This window comes from Rhinolophus sinicus, chromosome 11 (genome assembly GCF_057876585.1).
Source record: "Rhinolophus sinicus isolate RSI-liver-muscle chromosome 11, RSI-T2T, whole genome shotgun sequence".
NCBI lineage: Eukaryota > Metazoa > Chordata > Mammalia > Chiroptera > Rhinolophidae > Rhinolophus > Rhinolophus sinicus.
This window is the reverse complement of record NC_142511.1, coordinates 15,745,632-15,764,432: the sequence shown is the minus strand read 5'-3', so window position 1 is coordinate 15,764,432 and position 18,801 is coordinate 15,745,632. Positions and strand designations below refer to the sequence as shown.

General features: G+C 43.0%; 1 protein-coding gene across 2 annotated transcripts in view; it reads right to left on the bottom strand.

Annotated features, from left to right (window-relative positions):
• PTPN14 (protein tyrosine phosphatase non-receptor type 14) overlaps positions 1–18,801 on the bottom strand; it is a 149,667-nt gene that overhangs the window by 11,367 nt on the left and 119,499 nt on the right. For both annotated transcript variants that reach the window (XM_019738101.3, XM_019738102.3), the window contains exons 11-16: positions 16,400–16,457; positions 13,017–13,095; positions 9,526–11,000; positions 5,163–5,306; positions 3,802–4,020; positions 592–720 (exon numbers count right to left, since the gene is read on the bottom strand). In XM_019738101.3, the coding sequence (XP_019593660.1) occupies positions 592–720; positions 3,802–4,020; positions 5,163–5,306; positions 9,526–11,000; positions 13,017–13,095; positions 16,400–16,457 (2,104 nt within the window). The remainder of the gene's footprint in view (positions 1–591; positions 721–3,801; positions 4,021–5,162; positions 5,307–9,525; positions 11,001–13,016; positions 13,096–16,399; positions 16,458–18,801) is intronic.

Below are 18,801 nucleotides of genomic sequence, written 5' to 3'. Positions count from 1 at the left end.
ACCGATGGAAGGCAAACGCCCATCTTTATAACACCACGTAGAGCTCTCTAGTTACAATAGAAAAACTATGTTTGACTTGGCAAAGGAAGAAAAAGATTTTTTTCTTTCCCCAAAGGATAAAGACCTCTATGGGAACAACAGCTTCTGGTCTCTTTGCAGCTGATAAGTGCAATGGCATGTAAGTGGGCCATGTCCCCGGGTTGGAGATATGTGCCCATTTACCCAGAGCAGCCCGAGGTTCTCAGATTCCAGGAGAAAGATTACGGTTTTGTTTGGCACACAAAAGGGAATTGGCTGAACGGAAGTTTGCTTCTTGTTTGTGCACTTGTTTGTTTGATTTTTGCTTGTGGCAACGCAAGGAAAAGAGCTTAAAAACTGATGAACATGGGCTGCAACAATCCGTTATCTTTGGGAAACAAAACAAATCTACAGAGAAGGAAGAAAAGAAAACATGTGCATGCCAAAGAGAAAAGGATTTTCAGAGAAACGGTGCTGCAGGAAGAAGGATGGAACAGTAAAGTCAGCGACACAAAACCCATCTTACGGCCACCCCTCCCCCAGGAGCAGATGGCTGTGTGGCTTTCCCCTTACCTCTTCTGCAGTGACCATGGCAATCACGTTTGCTCCCTGCTCCCACACCATCTGCCAGAAGTCATGGCACGTGTGTGGCAGGGGCCCCTGAGTGGCTATGTAGTGCCATTCTGCCCCACCAACCACCACCTGGAAACCAAGGAAAGCAAAGGTGAACAAACCCCAAATCCAGCACAGAATTACCTGCTGACACAGGCCCATGTGTATCCACCTAAAGACCTTGGATAATATCGTTTAGGCCAAATGGGTTAGTGCCATTATCAAAAACCCTGAGACCGTACAGGGATAGTGACACATTCTCACATGAAAATGCTACTAAAATACACCAAATCTTTTTTTGTTTGCAACCCATAGCAATGATGTACAAACCAGGGCTTATTAAACACACACACACACACATACACACACATGTGCACACACTATTACATGAATATATTTGCGTATATAACCTAACAGAATTTGTTATAGAAACAATAGTTATGCTTACCATGTGCCATGCATTCTAATAATTTCCATTCTTTTCTCTATTCTAGTCTATTTCATTAAAAACCAAACCAAACCAAACACTGGTCCTGAGGTCCTGACTACTAAGTTGATTTCACACGTGTACAACTACATGGTGTTGCAGTTTGAGAACCAGTGCTCTGTGGCATCCTTTAAACAGTAAGAGTCTACCGCAGAATAACATCCCTTTGGGAGCAATGTCTGTCTCCCGCTGACCTGATATGCGTTATAAACCAATGCTGTGCTCGCCACTCTGTTGTGCCCCATACGGTAGAGGTGTCACGAAGACACTTAAGTCAACAACACACACTATTTTGTCATTAACTTCCGCCTGTGCAGGACCATAGCCTCCAACTAAACTTCAGAGCCGTGAGATGGTTTGGATAATAAAATTATTACCCCACACAGCTCAGGGTGATCTTGGGAGAAGTCTGTAGCTATAAATACCAGCGGCAGAGAATCCTACGGAAGAAGCTGTGCCCAAAGTGTTCAAGGCCATATCAGGGTGAAATGGTGGCCTTCGGAAGGATTCTTTGTGAGTCCCCTTCCATTCCTGGGCCTTAGCATTACAAAGTCAGGCCCCCTTCCACATCCACCAGGGCAGATCTCTAGATAGCTCTAGGAGCAATGAAGAGACCATTGTTTGAAACATTTCCCCCTCATTTATTTTATGAAACTATATACTAACTTGATTCAAACAAAAACAATGTCAGTGATTGTCTCAGTACACAAGGCATGTTTAGGTCAAAGCTGGCAAGCCAAATCCATTTTCCAAGTACTGGTGGGAGATAACATTCATGTATTTGTGGCTGGCTAGGAGTTTGGTTTATCTGTGGAGTTGTGATTTCAAACATTAGTCTCTCTGGCACCCAACATACAGGAACCATAAATACTTCCAGAGTATGCTGCTGCCTGGGGCCTTTCAGCAAATTCCAAATATTGACAGGAGGGTATTAAAAACTGCATTAAAAACACAACAACCAATGCTACGGAGGTAGATTTCACAGATGTGATTTCACCTCTGGAGCAAATACATCTCTGTTCTGTGTTAATGGCTGCTTGGAACCCAGGGAGAAAACATTGGCAAGACACACAGCTCTATTCCAACACCACGGACAAGTTCTTACAAGCTCTATGGGTCTATTAAACGCACCCATGTCTAACCCGGATCCACAAGATGAAATGTGGGAATCGGAGATCACTGAGGAAGAGAATGTTCCTGTTAACTACACCCAATGGGCCCCGTTGATGCAGACTGACAGCTTTTTCCAGAGAGCAGATGGAAAATGGGAGAGGGGATTTGGCCAAAAGAAGAAGATAGTATAATATAGCTCTGTAAGATTTTCATAGACATTCTATCAAGAAGCAGCTGTGTGAGTCGCATCTTTGTTTGAGCTCATTATTTTGGCTGTTGTTTCATTACCTAAACTAAGCCCATGAAACTCATCCTTGTCAGTGCACTTCAAAGTTTCCTGGGGTTCATTTTTTTTATTGTTTTTGGTCTCATTCTCGTAAATAAGAGTAAAATACACAATATGACCCATGACAGTACTCTTTCATATTTCATTTGACAGGACTTTCTGATACTTAAATATATAGTTGGGCTCTGTGTGAAAAAATACTATACGCAACCATGGTATACTTTTTATATTGTGTATCAAAACTGTTATAACTGATATATGTGCACACACCTGGCTGTATTTTGGAGGCTCCAAGGAACCTACCAAGAATGCAGCTACAGTTGAAAAGTCCAATGAAGAAAAGGAATAATTCTGGACAAAGCCAGAAACAGGTTTCTAAGGTTGTTGATCCTAATAGACTATTAATGTGAACCTCGTGCTGTTTAAAACCATCCTGTAACAATTGCTTTAATATTAGAAATGAATAATTCTTCTACTTCAGAGGGCAGAGCAAGTGGTGAGATTCTAAACAAATGTGTTCTGCTGTTAGAGACATTGAGGAAAATAAGCCATTCAGGAAACATTTAATTATATGTACACACGTATCCATAACTCTAAATTCTAACTGGGGTCAAGCTAAGCTAACTAATTGTAAAGTCTATGAAATGCTGAGCTATCAAGGTTTGAAGTCTCTGTGGTAGTAATAAAAATCTAATGACACTAATGGAAATAGTGCATTATATGTGGCAAATCTTGCAAGTTGCATTATGAAGCACACATTCATGGCTTATGTTTAAATTTGTCCATTCTTCTAAATATCATGCAACTTCGAGACTTCGGCTATGAAATGCATCCCCTGTAGTATTACAAGGGAGAATGGGTAAGTTTCTGTTGCTCTGGAACATAGAAGCATCAATGACAGTTAGACAATGCCTCTGACTTCCAAAGTCTCCATCATTGCTCATTACAAACCGGAAAGGACAATCCTTGGCTTTTCCTGTGAGTGTTTGGGAAAGTGCTAACCCACAGAGAGAAGAAAAAGTTAAATCCGCTGTCACGAGCAAGCTTTGGCAAGAGTTGACCTGGTTTTCCCAGAAGCTGCTAAGGCCTCCTTCTCTCTGCAGTGATAGACATGCCCTCCCAGTTGACTTGAAGAAAACCCCAGAAGTTCAAAACCATTCCCTTGGGGTCTGGGGACAAGCCAAGATGCACAGGGGCAGCCCGACCTACATTTTTCTCTCCCTGCATTTTGACCTTTAACCCAGCCATCGGTCAATACACCTTCCCAGCACGCTACCCTGCTTACCTTGATGTGCGAGGCATTAATGTAGCCGGTGTTATTTTCTTTGGTCGGGATCAGCTCTACTCGGTTCTCCTCGTAGGGGACAACGTCGCGGATCCGGCTGCGCTCGGCGTTTTCTGGGAGTGTCGCGGTGCTGAAAATGCCATTCGCCTTTTTCTTTGGGATTTGCTCATATTCTGTGAACACCATTCCCTCTTCCAGCTTCTTCTTCAAGGTTCTGAACTGCAACCGAAATGGACCTTCAGCGCACAGAATTGTCTTATCCCAATGCTAAAACACCACAACCAGACTTCCTTGGATATTTACAGTGATAGGGTTATTTAGTTTCAAGGTGTGCAACCAATGCTTGATTATTTGGGCCCATCATTAACCATATCACTGGTTTCTCTTGTCCAATAACCAATTTCCTTCTCACCCGTGCCTTAAACAGAACAAATCTGTGAGACCAGGTAAGAGTTGAAATTCAAAATTGGCATTTTTTGTTATAACACCTGTTTCAAGTCTTAGCAATAAGGAGATTATTGACGTTAACTATGTAACAGCCTTTTCTCCACTCATGCAGCGCGTCCTTTTTACTGAACTAAAGTTTAAGATGCTATTGGTACACAGTCTTGTGGTTCTGAGGATTAAACACCCTCTCCTTTTATTTTTCCCATGGCCAAACTACTAATTACAGTAACATGGTATCGACTAGATTAAATAATCCCTCTAACGTCCCTTCTGGCTTTAGAGACATTCCCAAACTTCATATATACTGGCAGGAATCTAAAACCTTCATATTATTAGGTTGGTGCAAAAGTAATGGTGGTTTTTGCCATTATTTTTAACCCTGTAAACCGCCATTACTTTTGCACCAACCTAATAGCACTCTAAACCTGTTGTGTTACCCTCATGCCATTTCAGGAACTAAAGGAAGACTGTTCATCACCTCTAAAACACTAACATGCAACTTCTACAGTAGCTTAAGAGAACTCTATATAAAAGCTTGGGTAAAATCCTCACTTCCTAATAAATCATCCTCCTTCACAAAAATCATAGAAATTGAGAGCTATAGCAATTGTTTAACTTTCTCATTTCGCAAAAAAAGGGAAAGAGACCCGAAGAAATTGAGTGACCTGACCGAGGCCACACGGCTTGTCAGAAGCTGGTCTCTTTAGGCAGTCATTACCACCCCCCTTGACAAACGTTTGATGCTGGAAGGGACCAATTTAGTACAACACCGTTAGACCAGGTCTTGCTCATCTCAAATGGAAGAATGAATGCCTCTAACAGGCCTTCGTGTTAGCATGTCTGGGCAAGGAGAGAGCTTTGGAATCCTAAGAGCACAGAGAGAGAATCACATGATTGACAAGCCCAGCGCTTACCCTCTCATCCATGGGAACTCGGGTGCCATCAACGCGACTCTCCTCCCGCCCTGAGACTCGAGCCACTGAGAGTCCATTCAACGCTGCCAACATCAGCGGCCTCTTCTGCGCCTCCAGGCCTGCCATCTTCTGCTTCTCTAGATTCTTGTAGCAAGAAAAGGCATGTTTTCATTGTTTATAATGCCAATAGAATGCTGGAATGTGTTTTAATCTCCCCAAATCTGTAACTCCCCAGCCAAGGAATGCAGACAATCACCATTAGTAGGGCAAATTCAAACACAGCCTTCCCACTAATTCCCACCTTGCCTGAGGAAGCCCGGGCTCCTGCGCTTTTATTTAAAAATGGATGAATAAATGAACAAACAAACAAACTCGTAAGAGCAAAGACTCCATACAACCTTCCACAGGATGGGGGGAGGGGGTGGCTCACAAAAAGAAAAAAAAAAGAAAAAAAGCCTTGTGCAAGAAGACACTTTAGGAAGATAAGGGCTGAAGGAAGCCAGGACAAGGAAAAGAGAAACTGAGTTTCAGGAATCATCTAATCCCATCACAGGGAAGGACCTTTCGTACAGATCAAATGAAGAAAAAACAACATAAAAACTCTTTAATGCATGATTAAGAGATCTCGATACATAAATTGAAGAGAAAAGCCTGCTCACGTTTCCATTCTAAGACAGAGGAGGTCAATCCTGTATTGAACCACTGGTCCCTGAAATGTCATCCCTAGAATAAAGGCTGATGTGGTTTAGTCAACTGGCTGACACCAAAGCCTGGGGACGTCTAAGATGACCCACCAGGCATTCCCTTCAAGCTTCATCCAGAGAAAGGATGGAATAGACATCATGACCTCCAGGGATGGTGGCGGTCCTCACTGATGTGACACAGCTATGGGAGAATACGGAGGTGGGGGCTGAGTAGACCACTTAGGGGAAGGTTTGCATGTTACCCCCTGGCCTTTGTGACTTTTCACTGCCTCTCTACCCTCACCTGCACCTACACCCTGAAAGTGCACCGATCAATGCTTCCTCGTGCTCCAGCTGTTAGGCCTACTGCTGTGCTTCCTCGGGTCCTCTCGACTGAGGCATGAAGAAAACCTCCTTTGATTCACTTCGGGCAACCCCATTAGAGCATCTCCCCCAAATTATTTTGTCTTAGAAGTCAGAAGAACAGAGGAACTCCACAAAGTATACAAACAAATGAGTTTTACAGTTTCAGATTTTGATCCAGACAGGAGTGAAACCAATTTGCAGATTCCTTTGGCTCCCACAGACAAGGCATTTTCTCCCCGGTTTCTTTTCAAGCCTTTAGCTACTTTATTTTTTCCTCTATCATTTACAAATGTACTCCCCAGAGAGGTGTCTTGATAAAGCTATGGTGTTTGTAGATGACACAGAGTGAGCAGATTATTCTAATCGTGGCTGGAGGGGACGGCATTACACCCCTCCACGCGTCCCCTCATCCCCTCAATGCCACCTGAAGTCAGAATGGAGTCCTGGTCTTTTGAGTGATGTTGCCCTTAAGATAAGATGCTTTGTCCAGGGATAGGACCAAGCCATCAGACAAACACAAGGAGCACCTCAGAGGAGGATTAGCTGTGAAAAAGTGAGAAAAGTACCAATGAACTTTCAGCCAAAAGGTGTAAAACTCTTAAGAATGGTGGCCCTTGCTTCTCGATCCCAGGCAGGTTTGAATTTAAATTTTGGGATTTTTGTTTGTTTATTAGTTTGTTTTCGTGAGGGAGAATTTTTTTTTTCCTGTTACCTCTTCAGCTCAGAATCTGTTTCCCTCTTCTGTAAAGTTTTGAGAAAGCAGTAATTTCAGAAAAATGGTCCCGAGGTCCCTTCAACAGTCCTTCTGCTTCCTTCCCAACTGCTCTGGAAAGTGACCCTAACTAGGCCTAAGGTGAGTAGTCACGAACCTGTCTTTCTCAGGAAAGGTTACTACTCACGAGTGAGAACTGAAACCCCAGTAATCAACTTTTCTCTTTGCGCCTTCTCACTTGTCCTATCATTACCAGAAATAAAAAATGAGTAACTCAAAGATCTGATTAGGCCTTTTCTCTTCCCTGCAGCTGATTCCGGGTTAGGGGGCTACGTGCAGTGAAATGTCTTCAAAGCAGCAGTAGGAGGGGCTATCACCGACAACAGGCCGGAATCATCCATCAAAGACAAGCAGCTCTAGAATTATGGAGAGTCGGCCCCGCAGGGCAAATTCTCACCATCCGGGTCCCTCTCCAGTTCCCCTGTGGTTACATTTTCTCATTGTTCTCTTATCCTAGAGAGGACCTGACAGCCTTCTCTTCTTTTTCATTTCTAACAAGCCATGTGAAAGTGCCCACTAGTGGGGAGGGGAGAAGCATCTGAGATGTGGGGAGGGTGCTGGGGTGAGTTTCTTCATTTCAAAAACAAAAAAACAAAAAAGATGGAGAGCCATTCCCAGCTTCAGTGCCACTGGCGCTGTCACCGTCTTGCCTGGCACACTGGCCACTGAAGAATCTCCTAATCCTGCTCTAAGGTCAGGACATTAGTCAAGGGTCATAGTCCCTGAACTCCAGAGTGCACAGGATTTGGAAATAAAAATCCACAGGGAGTAATGATGCTCCTGAGGTACAAGGTAAGGGGTAAAATCAGCTGTTCACTGTCATCCATATGGACGGGACGGGAAAACAGTGGAAAATCCCCTTGCTCCTTTGTGATAATGCATGAGCTCTATGCAGGGAAAGATGCCATGAGCTTGGCTACGGGCTTTTGTTTAATACAGGCAACAAGAGAAGTGGATGAATGATCCAAGTGGGGCTATGGGACCATGTATAGGTATCAATAAATATCAAGTGAGCAAAGGAGAATGCTTAGACTTATCGTCTAACAATGCTGAGTTGTGTTCATGGAGTTTGGGGCCAAGAGGTGCTTGAAAATCCCTTCCTACCAGTGAATTCCTTTTCCAAGCTGGGAAAGCTCTCCCCCAACCCGATCCCACATTTCATGCCATCTCCCAGCCAAATGGTTTTATTTGCCAGAGGCCCAAGCACGTTACTCACAATTTCCCTCTAGGTTTGTAAAAAGTGGGAAAAATTATGCCTGAACCAAATTCTTAGTCCTAGTCCACAAATGGCCAAAATTGTGAGGCTGAGAATGTTCTTAAGGTTTGTCTAAAGAGATAAGGTCATTATGGATGAGATTCCCAAACCCAGAACTTGGCTTCTTTAAAATGTTGGCCCTCTTTTCAGGTTGATCCCCACTGGAGAATCAGAGAGACTTATAAATGAAGGAAGTCTAATGAACTCCATCAAAGCAAGTTTTAAGCTGCAACTGTCCTGGCGTTCCTAAAATAAGCCTGGCTATCTCAGGGTACAGATGGGGTGCCTGCAGAGGAGAAGTCAACCTGGGTTTGATTAGTTATAATACAATGATTTTTATTTTTTATTTTTTAAAGGAGTGAAAATTTCCAGGACAAGCAGCGATGGTGTCGTGAAATATTTTTTAAAGTAGCAACCACAACCTAGGAATTTTCTCATTTGTGAGCTATAACTCACATTGCTGTCCCACGGGCACACTCGCGCTCTGACAACGTGAGTGCCTTCTGAGTGACGCATATTCAGAAGGCTAGTTATGTCTAATAAGAGACATCCTCAAATGTTGTAAGTGTGTGCCTGTATGTACGTGTGTTTTCACATGCATGTACCTCAATCCTTGATAGACTAAGCGTAACGCGGAGTTGAAGCTCAAGAACAAACTTCCAAGTTCACTGTAATTTTCCTGGCTTTGTGTTAAACACCTACTGAAAGAAAATCTGACGGTAAAACTGGACACAGCATGGTCCAGTCAATATTGGTGGGCCATCCTGACACAGAGATCTACACAGAAAGGTGTGCTCTGAACGGATGTCGCTCCTTTAATATCTAATTGGGGGGGAAATGCTCTCCTTCCAGAAAAAAGCAAAACACCAAGAGGTGTAGGAAGGCAAGGTCCTAGCAGCTCACAGAACAGGAAGTTTGACCCTGAATAAACAACGAAATGCTGGCCTAGACACTGATCTCAACAACCTGTAACACCCTAACCCAAGCCTTGGTACACTTAGTACCAAGTGTACCTATTATTCTAGAATCCATGAATGACAATGGAAGATTTAGGTGCAAAACCCACATTTTTATGACATGACATACTACCTGTTTAAATGCCAAGGGATTCTTTAGGTCCCTAACACATTGCCTGAATAACCTCACAAGTTCTTCAGTGTCTGAAGCATGTGTGCTTTCACACTCTGAACAGAATCATGGACACGGAGCAAAGGAGGCTGCAGGGGTAGACGAGCGTGTGTAACTGTCCCCCACCCCCCAAATGCCCTGGGTGAGGAAGACACTTACCCTGACCATCATCTCTCTTTCTATAATGCTGTCCTCCAGGGAGAACATTTCGGATACCGGTCTCTCCTTCACGGGCTCTTTTTTGACCCGCTCCTTCACACTTGTCAGGTCGGGTTCTGAGATGGATGGACCAAGAGAGGACCCGTTGACGGCCAGCTGGTCAGCACGGGAGACACTGATGGCCTTGGCAGGCCCGTGCCTCAGCACCCTGGCTCTGGCGATGGCCGGGGGAAGGCTAACCTGCTCTTGTCTCAGCGCCCCATTGCTAACACTCTTCCTCGGGCCAGGATACTCAGGAGGGGGCTTGTTTGGGATTCGGGCTAAGGCCGCCTGCAGCTGGGCACTGTACTCCATCTTCTCTCGGAGCCCAGGGATCTGCGGCACCGATTCTGCAGCCTCTTCCTCCTCTTCGCTCTCGCTGCTGTGGATCAGCATTGTGGCATCAGAGAAAGTCTTCTTGTGGTGATACTGGGGCAGCTGGGGAACCTCGTGGCCGCCTGGCACCTCCTTGGGTGGCCCCTGCTCCCGGAGCGTGTTGCGACGAGCCATGGGGATATTGAGTGACTTCAGCGTCATCGCCTCCATGCCCCGCACCATGCTGTTCATGACCTCCAGGCTATGGCGCTTGTTCACCGTGCCATGGTGCTTGGTGGCCGTGAGGGGCTCGCTCACCTCCTGCAGAGACTGATGCACCACCGGGGAGCTGTCCTCTTGGAAGGTCTTCACTGAGAGCTGCACCTTGCGGGTCACCAGGTCGGGGCTGCTGCCACTGACATACTTGTGGCGGTGACTGGCCAGGTCTGGGGTGCTGGTGGCAGGGCGGGGCCGTGGGTATGGGGGCGGCGGCCTGAAGAGATAGTTTTTGAGCATGTGGGCTGTGTTGTAGTTGTGGGTGCTTTGGAGCTGCATGTTGGCCAGCTCTGGGGTGCTCACCGTGTGTGAGATGGCACTTGCCCCCGGCTTGCTGGGCACCGAATTACTCTTTGGGTTTATCTGGTCAGACGGACCGATAAGTTTGTTACTGTAGCCCCCCTGTGGTCCATACGGGACAGTGTAGGGGTGCCTCTCCCGCATCTCGGGCTGGCTGTACACCAGTTCCTCCGGATGGTTGTAGGCATGGGTGTTGATGATGTTGAGATTGCGCAGAGACTGACTCTGGCTGTCTGTATGCATGACCCCCCTCTTCATCTGGCGCATGACTGTCTCGTAATCGGGCGTGGGCCGGTAAGATGGCACGATGATGGCGCTGTGCCGGTGGCTGGGGATGTAGTCAGCCCGCATGATGTCACTCCCAGGGATACTGAGGTTGGAAGAGACGGGAGACGCCTGAATGAAACTCTGGGAGCAGTTCAGGGAGTTGATGCTGTGAACGCTACACACGCTGCCGTTAGTGATGGTGCCGTTTAAATAATTTAAGTCCAGGCTGTTGTGCGAGTTGCAATAGAAGGCGTCTTCGTTCCCGTGGAAAATGCTGTCTACAAGAAATCAAACAAAGGCACGTGAACCTCCACTCCATCCTGCTCCAACTAAGGTCGCCCTCACACTCATGGGGGAGATTTTTTCATCTAAAGAAGTCCTAACAAGTACAATCCCATGGTCTCTGCCCACAAGTTCCACAGAAAAACTGAACTTTACTTGGATGAGATAGTCATATACAAAAGGAACATTCTAAAGCATACTGAAAAGGAAAAGTGAGCCTAAACAAAGAAGGCAATGACCATTTGGAATATATATTGCCTTGGTAAGTTCTTGATTTCGCCATGAGCTTTGAAATCAGGGACCAAGAATAGCAGTCATGTTGGATAGACCTGTCTGTCCACTTGTTCAGGGCTCAGCAACAGGACTGAAAGCCAAGAACGTTAATAGGGCAATAGATTGGAAGTTATTGTGTACTTAGAGCTGATCTTCCTGACTACAATGGGAAAGGTCCCTTTACCCGAGGGACAGCGGAGTGTCCATACAGGCACAAGACAAATAATGTAGTCGGGATGTCAGCGTGCCTGGCTAGCTGGTTCTGAACAGCGACCAATGGGCAAATAAGAATCAGGAGTTCTTTTAACCACTGCCTGAAACTCTCCTTTAAAATTGGTGTTTCATCATTGGGGCCAACTCACATAAAAATTAGTAATAGTTTAAAAGAGGTACTTAAAAAGACAAAAAGCAGATTTGTAAAGTCAAACCCATTCTTGGTGTCCAGTGTTCCTGAAACACACACACACACACACACACACACACACACACACACACACACACACACACCCCTCTCCTAGGAAAGCAACCACTTGCCAAAACACGTTTCTGTGGGCGAAGTACATCACGCTCACACTGCAGATTTAAGCATGAGCAAAGTAGAGGAAGGCAAAAGCCGGAAAGGTGAAACACAGTAGAGGTGAATAAAAACACTCAGCAGCCTGATGAGAAGGGGTGTGGTCACGGACCAGAAGCAATGAGACAGTCAAGAAAAACCAGAATGGACACAAAGGTTGCATTTATCCACCTCTCATGGGGTTTGGTGCCTTCCCGCAGAAGCAGGGTAATCTTGCTAGTCTCTTATAAAAAATAGCGTCTTATTAAGTAGTCTTAATTAGGTTAGTTTTCATGCTCACACTTTGACAGTGTAGAGACATTCATATGACAACATAGAAACTAATTATGCATTTAACATTGTAAACATTCAACGTTTAATCCCATCCCTTTTTGAGATGCAGTTAGTATCACGGTTAAGTTCACTGGCTTGAGGATCAAGACACCAATTTTTACATTCAAGCTCCTCCAAGACCCTTTTTTTGTATCCCAATTTCTGAATCTGTAAAATGGAAATAATAGTAATACCTATCTCGTAGGTTTAGTTTGAAAATTAAGTGAAACCCTATCCTGCAGGTGCTTAAGAAGAAGAATTGCTCTATAAATGTTAATTGTTTTATTATTATAATCATTATTGAAATAGTTTTTTTCCCCCACACATTTTGCCTGGGAGTTAAAAAAGAGGAGTGGAAAATTTACTCTGAGGCAATAACAAGTGCACGGAAAAAGGGGCTGGTGAGAGAGATGAGAACCAATGGCTAAAATGATGGGTTGAGATTATTTGTGTATTTTTTCAATTATTATGGGGACCTGTATTCAGTCACCATGAAAACATGATTGACAGTTAAAAGCTTTCTCATATTGGCAATGAGGGTAAAGTGTATTCTATCGGGTTTGGCTGTCACTCTCTTCTCTAAGCCCACTTACGAGAGGGAGGAGAGAAGGGACTTGCTCACTGCCTTCTCCCAACTCCCTCTGCAGCCAGTTCCAGGGAACTTTTTTTTTTTTCAGGGATAAACGATATTCTAGGCCTTTCAGAAATCGAAGCTGCTGCCTGCTGCCATTCAGATAATGACAAGATTAAAAATGATAGCATCACTGTCATCTAAAAAAAAGAAAGGCTTCTTTTACTCTGACCCATACCCAACTTTTTGTCTTAGGAAGGGAACATGGCAAACCAGACTTACCTTGCGAAGTGTGTGTTTCTGAGTAGTGTTCGCCACACTGGACGTGCATGGGAGGCAAGATGTACGGCTGCTGCCGGGGCTGAAACAGAGAACACAGCACAGGTGCAAAGGTCTTGGCACAAATGGCTGTCCACTCTCACGGAGAGCCAGCCGAGCACATGACAGTCCCCACCAGTCACCCTCATCTGCAGGGAAGTCCCACTGCTCCTCCTGCCCCCCCCTTGACCCAACCCTCTTCTCTCATCACTAAGTGTAGGGCTGGAGAAGCGAGGAGGGAGAAGTAAGGAGGCTGGTTCAAGACAAGAAAGAGGCTGCAATCAACATGACGGACCGCATCGGTTTATAATTTATTTTCTAATATACTTGCAAAGCTCCCAGTGCTCTTTTTTTGTAAAAGGAATAACACAGAACACATATATTATCATGTTCCACCTGACAAATAACGAGAATAAGGAGGAACCAGGTTTCATTCTATTCAAAATTGGCTCGCTCCTGGAGCCACAAGCTCAGATACATCGTCATAGCTGCACCGAGGACCCCAGCTCACAGTGCCACATCGCCTCAAATAGGGACGGGGTAGTGTTAGGCTGGGCAAGTTGACATAAAAATCTGAACGTGACCGACAACAATGACTGTTTAAGTTCTGAAGACCACAGAGTGACCCTCTCATTGCAGAACCACGTGTGGAAAGACCTTACAGAGAATCCAGCTCAATCATCTACCTCTTCAGTGAAGAATCTTTTCCATAAGGTTCCTAAAAATGGCCATTTTAGACTCAATTTGAATAACTTCCTACTGCAGAGGCGGGTACAATTTTTAAAGAACAAAACAACAAAAACATGCTTAAGTGGGTTCAATATCTGGTGAGCCAACAAAGGAAATATGATTAGTTGCTAATGTGACCCAGAGCAAGACATTTAACCTCAGTAGGTCTCAGCTTCCTGTCAATCAAATCAAGTCTCCTCCCTCCCCCTACCTCAAACATGATCCATTTTTTAATATATTGAGGTTCCAGATGGAAACTTGTTCAAAGAGTTTTGATGTTAAAAATTTGAAACTTTAAACTTATGAATCACCAAACAGGGTGATCTCTTATATTTCTATTTGATTATTTTAAAATTAGCCTTAGAGGTATTAGTTGAAATGTTACCGCTTTCGGAGAGAAGCTGAGAATCAAGCCAAAAAATCCCAAAGCCAGCAGGGGTCACACTTTCTCAGTATCCCTCAACAGAAGAACAACCCCCAGAGTTTGAGGCTGTGTAAATAACTCATCTACCGTCACCTCTGCTACAAGTAATGTTTCAGTATCAAATGGGCAAATGAAGAAGGTAATGAAGACAAGGGATCCAAAAATTACAAACAATCAGGGGAGAAGAACTAAAGAATTGAAATTAATCTAAGAAAGTAGTTTAGGGTACCAAGGAAAAGGAAAGGTGCTATATCAGTTCCCCTAAATATTCCCAAATCTCCCTTTGGCTGGTTTTTGTGTTGCAATTTAAAAATATTTTTCCTCTTCTTGGTAACACAAAATTCAACTCAATTTTTCCAGCATTGGGTAGCCAGTTTTAGACTTTAAGAAAAAAAAGAAAAAAAAAATACCCTGCGGGGAGGGATTCCTACAAGGGAACAGAAATACATGGCAAGGCAAATTGGCTCACTGACTTCTCTTGCTTATGACAAAAAAAAAAGAAAAGAAAGAAAATCCAATAAGTCAGGAACCATTCATTGACGAACTGGCATAGGTATACAGGCAAAGGACAGTAATAACTAACCCTTCCAACACCATATCAGGATTATATTATATTATTTATTCCATCTCCTATATATTCCAATATGTTATTCTATTTCCTTCCAGACCTGCTAATACAGAAACGAATTCGACACCATGATATAGGCAGCAGATGGGCAAGAGAAAAACAGCAATCAGTTGTCCTGGTTATCAGCAAGGAAGCCAAAAGGAGACAATGTTATCTGGTATTCCTCGTACTCATCCCTAGCAACCCTTGGTGAAATGGTTTAATCCTAAAGGGCAGAGGAAAGGGAGAAGCCATGAATCTGGCTTCCTACAGACTTTCTTCATCTACATAAAATAGGAATGTCTCTGTATCTGCTCTAGATAATTAGGATGAGATCAGATCACAAGATAGCCTTAAAGCACTTTATAAATGAAAAATTATCTCACTAATTTAAAAAGACATGTGGACTCTAAAGAAGGGAAAAGAAAAATAAAATTAACAAAGGAGTAATTAACAAAGAAACCAGTGCCACGAAGGAATCTACTGGTGCACCAGAGAAAAAGTGCAAAGTGACCCCTAGGTCTGTAAGGCCAGGGCCACTTGTGAGATACTGTATATAGTGTCAAGATTAATAATCCTCATGTGGGTTCTCAGGAATTATGTGATGATATTAATGGCCCAACTCTAGGATTCTAGTTCATGTCTATGCATTTTCCAGGAAAAAAAATTCCTCAAAACTTTCCTTTTGAAAGACAAGTTAAACATATACAACACTTCTATATCCTACATACATTGTATATGAAGACAAATTCAATTTTATTCTTCTCTCAACTCGAAGGAACTGTTCACCATGAAAAACTAAAAGGTCACATTATTTTGATTATGTGTAAAAAAGTCATAATCTAAAAGAATTATGAATTAAAACAAGTAGAAAACTTTAAAGGAAACCAAGTCTTCCACACCTTTGCATTATATCACCCTCAAGTAATCCTCAAAATAGAACACAGCCTAAGACAAACACATGTATTAAAATTAGAGCTGTGTTTCCTTATGCACATGGTGAAAAGAACAGTTAAAAAAACAAACCAAAAGCTGATGTTAAGTAGAAAGTGGATCAATTCCTATCTTGTTGGCCTTAAAATGAGAAAATGTGCAATTAATCTTCCCTACCGAATACTCTACCTGAGACCAGGCTCATTCATTTTCTGTTCATTTAAAAAGCATTTCTGACTAGTTTCTTAAGCTCTATCTATGGCAGTGAACACAAAAGAATGTGTGGGGCTTATATATGAAGACACATCTACATGCAACAACCAGAAACAGGGACAAAACAACAGATGCAAACAAGTCGATAGAAACAGCAGGGTGCAAGATGAAGGAACATGGTCTCATCAGCCTGGAATAAGGGGATGGGGGTGGGGGGATGAACCTTGAGTCATACTTAGAAAAGTGATGGACGTGCACGGGCACCAGTGGGAAAAAGATGGATGTGCCTCACACCTGCTTGGCAGACTGATGCCCCTCTGTGTTCTCACCACATCTTACCTGGTCATAATACCCTAGTCACCTCTCCCTTCAAATGAGCAACAAAAGGACACTCCATCCCCAATAGTCAGACGACTTGGTTACTGAGTATTTCATACATACCAGAGAGGATCGGCTCCAAGTGGGTTGGCGTCTGATCGGGGGTGGAGAATTTGATTGTCTACATGAAAAGTTGCAAAAAGGAGGGTGGTTATTACTATTTACCAGGTACAAGAAGACCAGATAGATGAGAGGAAGAGGAGAAAATAGACAAGATGGGTAAAACTTATAACAAAACAGACATTATTTCTGCGTGGTAAAGTTAAGAACAATTCTGAATTCCTCTTTTATTTTCAAAATGTTTGGGACATACAATATTTTAATAAGTTTTGCAAAGCAATATTAGAAGGATAAAGCTTATTTCTAAAGAAAGATGAGGGAAATAAGCAAGACTGAAACAGTTCACCATTACACTGATTTTAAAAAATTGTTTTCTTTTTTTACCTTTGTACAAGTGTAAGAACTTTCATAATAAAAAAAAAAGAACAAAACATATTTTTAAGATCCTGCCAATGAAATGAAAATCCAAAATAAAATAAATATTTTTGAGGTATAAAGGTACTTTTAATGAAGAAAATACATATTGCAAATATTCATCAGATAGGATCCTTTCCAGACAGAATCAACATGAATTTTTTTTTAATGTAGAGATAAAAATGAGTGGGAACAGAGTATTATCAAATTCTTGAGACCTGAAATCAAAGGTGACTTTGAGAAACAAGTACAAATTCCAGAATAAAATTTTCCCCCATCCTCACTGAAATCATTTTTTTTTAAAAAGAATATATAAGGTTTTCCATCAAGCTAAAATGTTAGGTAGAAAAGTGGATCAATTCAAATTTTGTTGGCCTTAAAATTAGAAAATGTGCAATTAATCTTCCATTCAAAGTGCTCTCCAAATATTCTGATATTTAGTCTTTGCTACCTTTTTGGTGATAAGATTTTTTTTTTTTTTTTAATGAAATGATGGAAACAATATAGTTATATTGGATTTTTTTTTTTAACTGGCCAAATACAATATTATTAGACCTATTGTTAAACATCTTTTCCTCTCCCCTCCGCCAATTTTTTTCTCCCCAAGCCAAGAAATATGGGAACCACTCCCTGAAACTGTATCTGCAGGTGACAAGTAGTGACGCTGTTAGGAAAAACAAAACAAAACATCAATGGCAATCTTTTAAAAGTCAGAGTGGAGACCTCTGGAGATGGATGCTGTTAAGATGATGCTAATTTCATAAAACTCCAGAGGTATCTCCCAGGTCTTAATGTAGCCTGTGCTGAAACTCTGAAACTGTATACAGAATTTACTGTATGTGGTGTGGTATGGTGTGTGTGTGTGTGTGTGTGTGTGTGTACTTTTAAGATAGTCCCCACTTTTATCAGGTTAGGAAGAAGAAAGGAATGGTTATTACAAAAGTAGAAAGAAAAAATATAATTTCCTTAGTTTTAGACTAACACATGATGTCTACTAAATATTCGAAGAAAAGACCACAAAAGAAATACAAATAATCCGCAAATTTTATAATAATGCCACTCGTTGAGATATGGTCAAACCAGAATTTTACACTTCTCAAAATAGTTTTCTTTAATTCATCCTACAGAAGTTCACTACAGAATTCTTGTTCATGTCAAAGATACCCTCACAAATCAAAGTAGACCTGCAATGAAATGACCTCGAGGGGATCTGTTCAAAAGAATGGCGTGTGCACCGGCATTGCGTCCCTACGCTAGATCTGGTTACTTAACGGGCCACTCCCTGATCGGTGCTCTTCCAACTTACATTTGCAAACTTTGCTGGCAGATCTGTTATTATCAAATATACTTTCAGACTCTGACAGTGACCGATTGCAGTGACTGGTTTGAAAGAGCCTCCATCACGGAGAGAAAAAAGTCTGGCAGGACCTGATGATGCAGTTCTAAACCGCACTCTTCAGCAGGAACGGCGTTAGGACAATACTGCGACACTCTTGGATGTGTCCACTGGGGGAGTGAAAAAGCGGTTCTTCTCTTGCATTTACATCCCCGAAGTTCTTTGAAACAAAATTAAACACGTTGGGCGCCCCAACCGCTGATGTGCTCTGCTGAGGGACACCTTTTGAAGGCAACCCAGGTAAAGGCAACGATAGCGTGAGGCCCAGCACGCCATACCGAAGGTCAGGTCACATGTAAGTTCCCTCATCAGACTCCCTTTATCATCTTTATTTCCAAATTAAATTTAAAACACACGCACGGATTTGTGACATCTATTAGTGTCTTCCAAGTCTTCCTCTAATTACCCTGGCCTCTCATTTACAGGCAGATGACATGACCCATACGCACACGCAGGGTTACCCAACTGTGTAAGCGACATGGGGCTGAGGATGACAGGAGCTTCTTCTCTTTCAAGTTGGCTCGTCACTGTGTTACACGCTTCTGAACAGCCTCCACATCTGACACGAAGGGGCGCCCTGGCAAATTGGGCAACG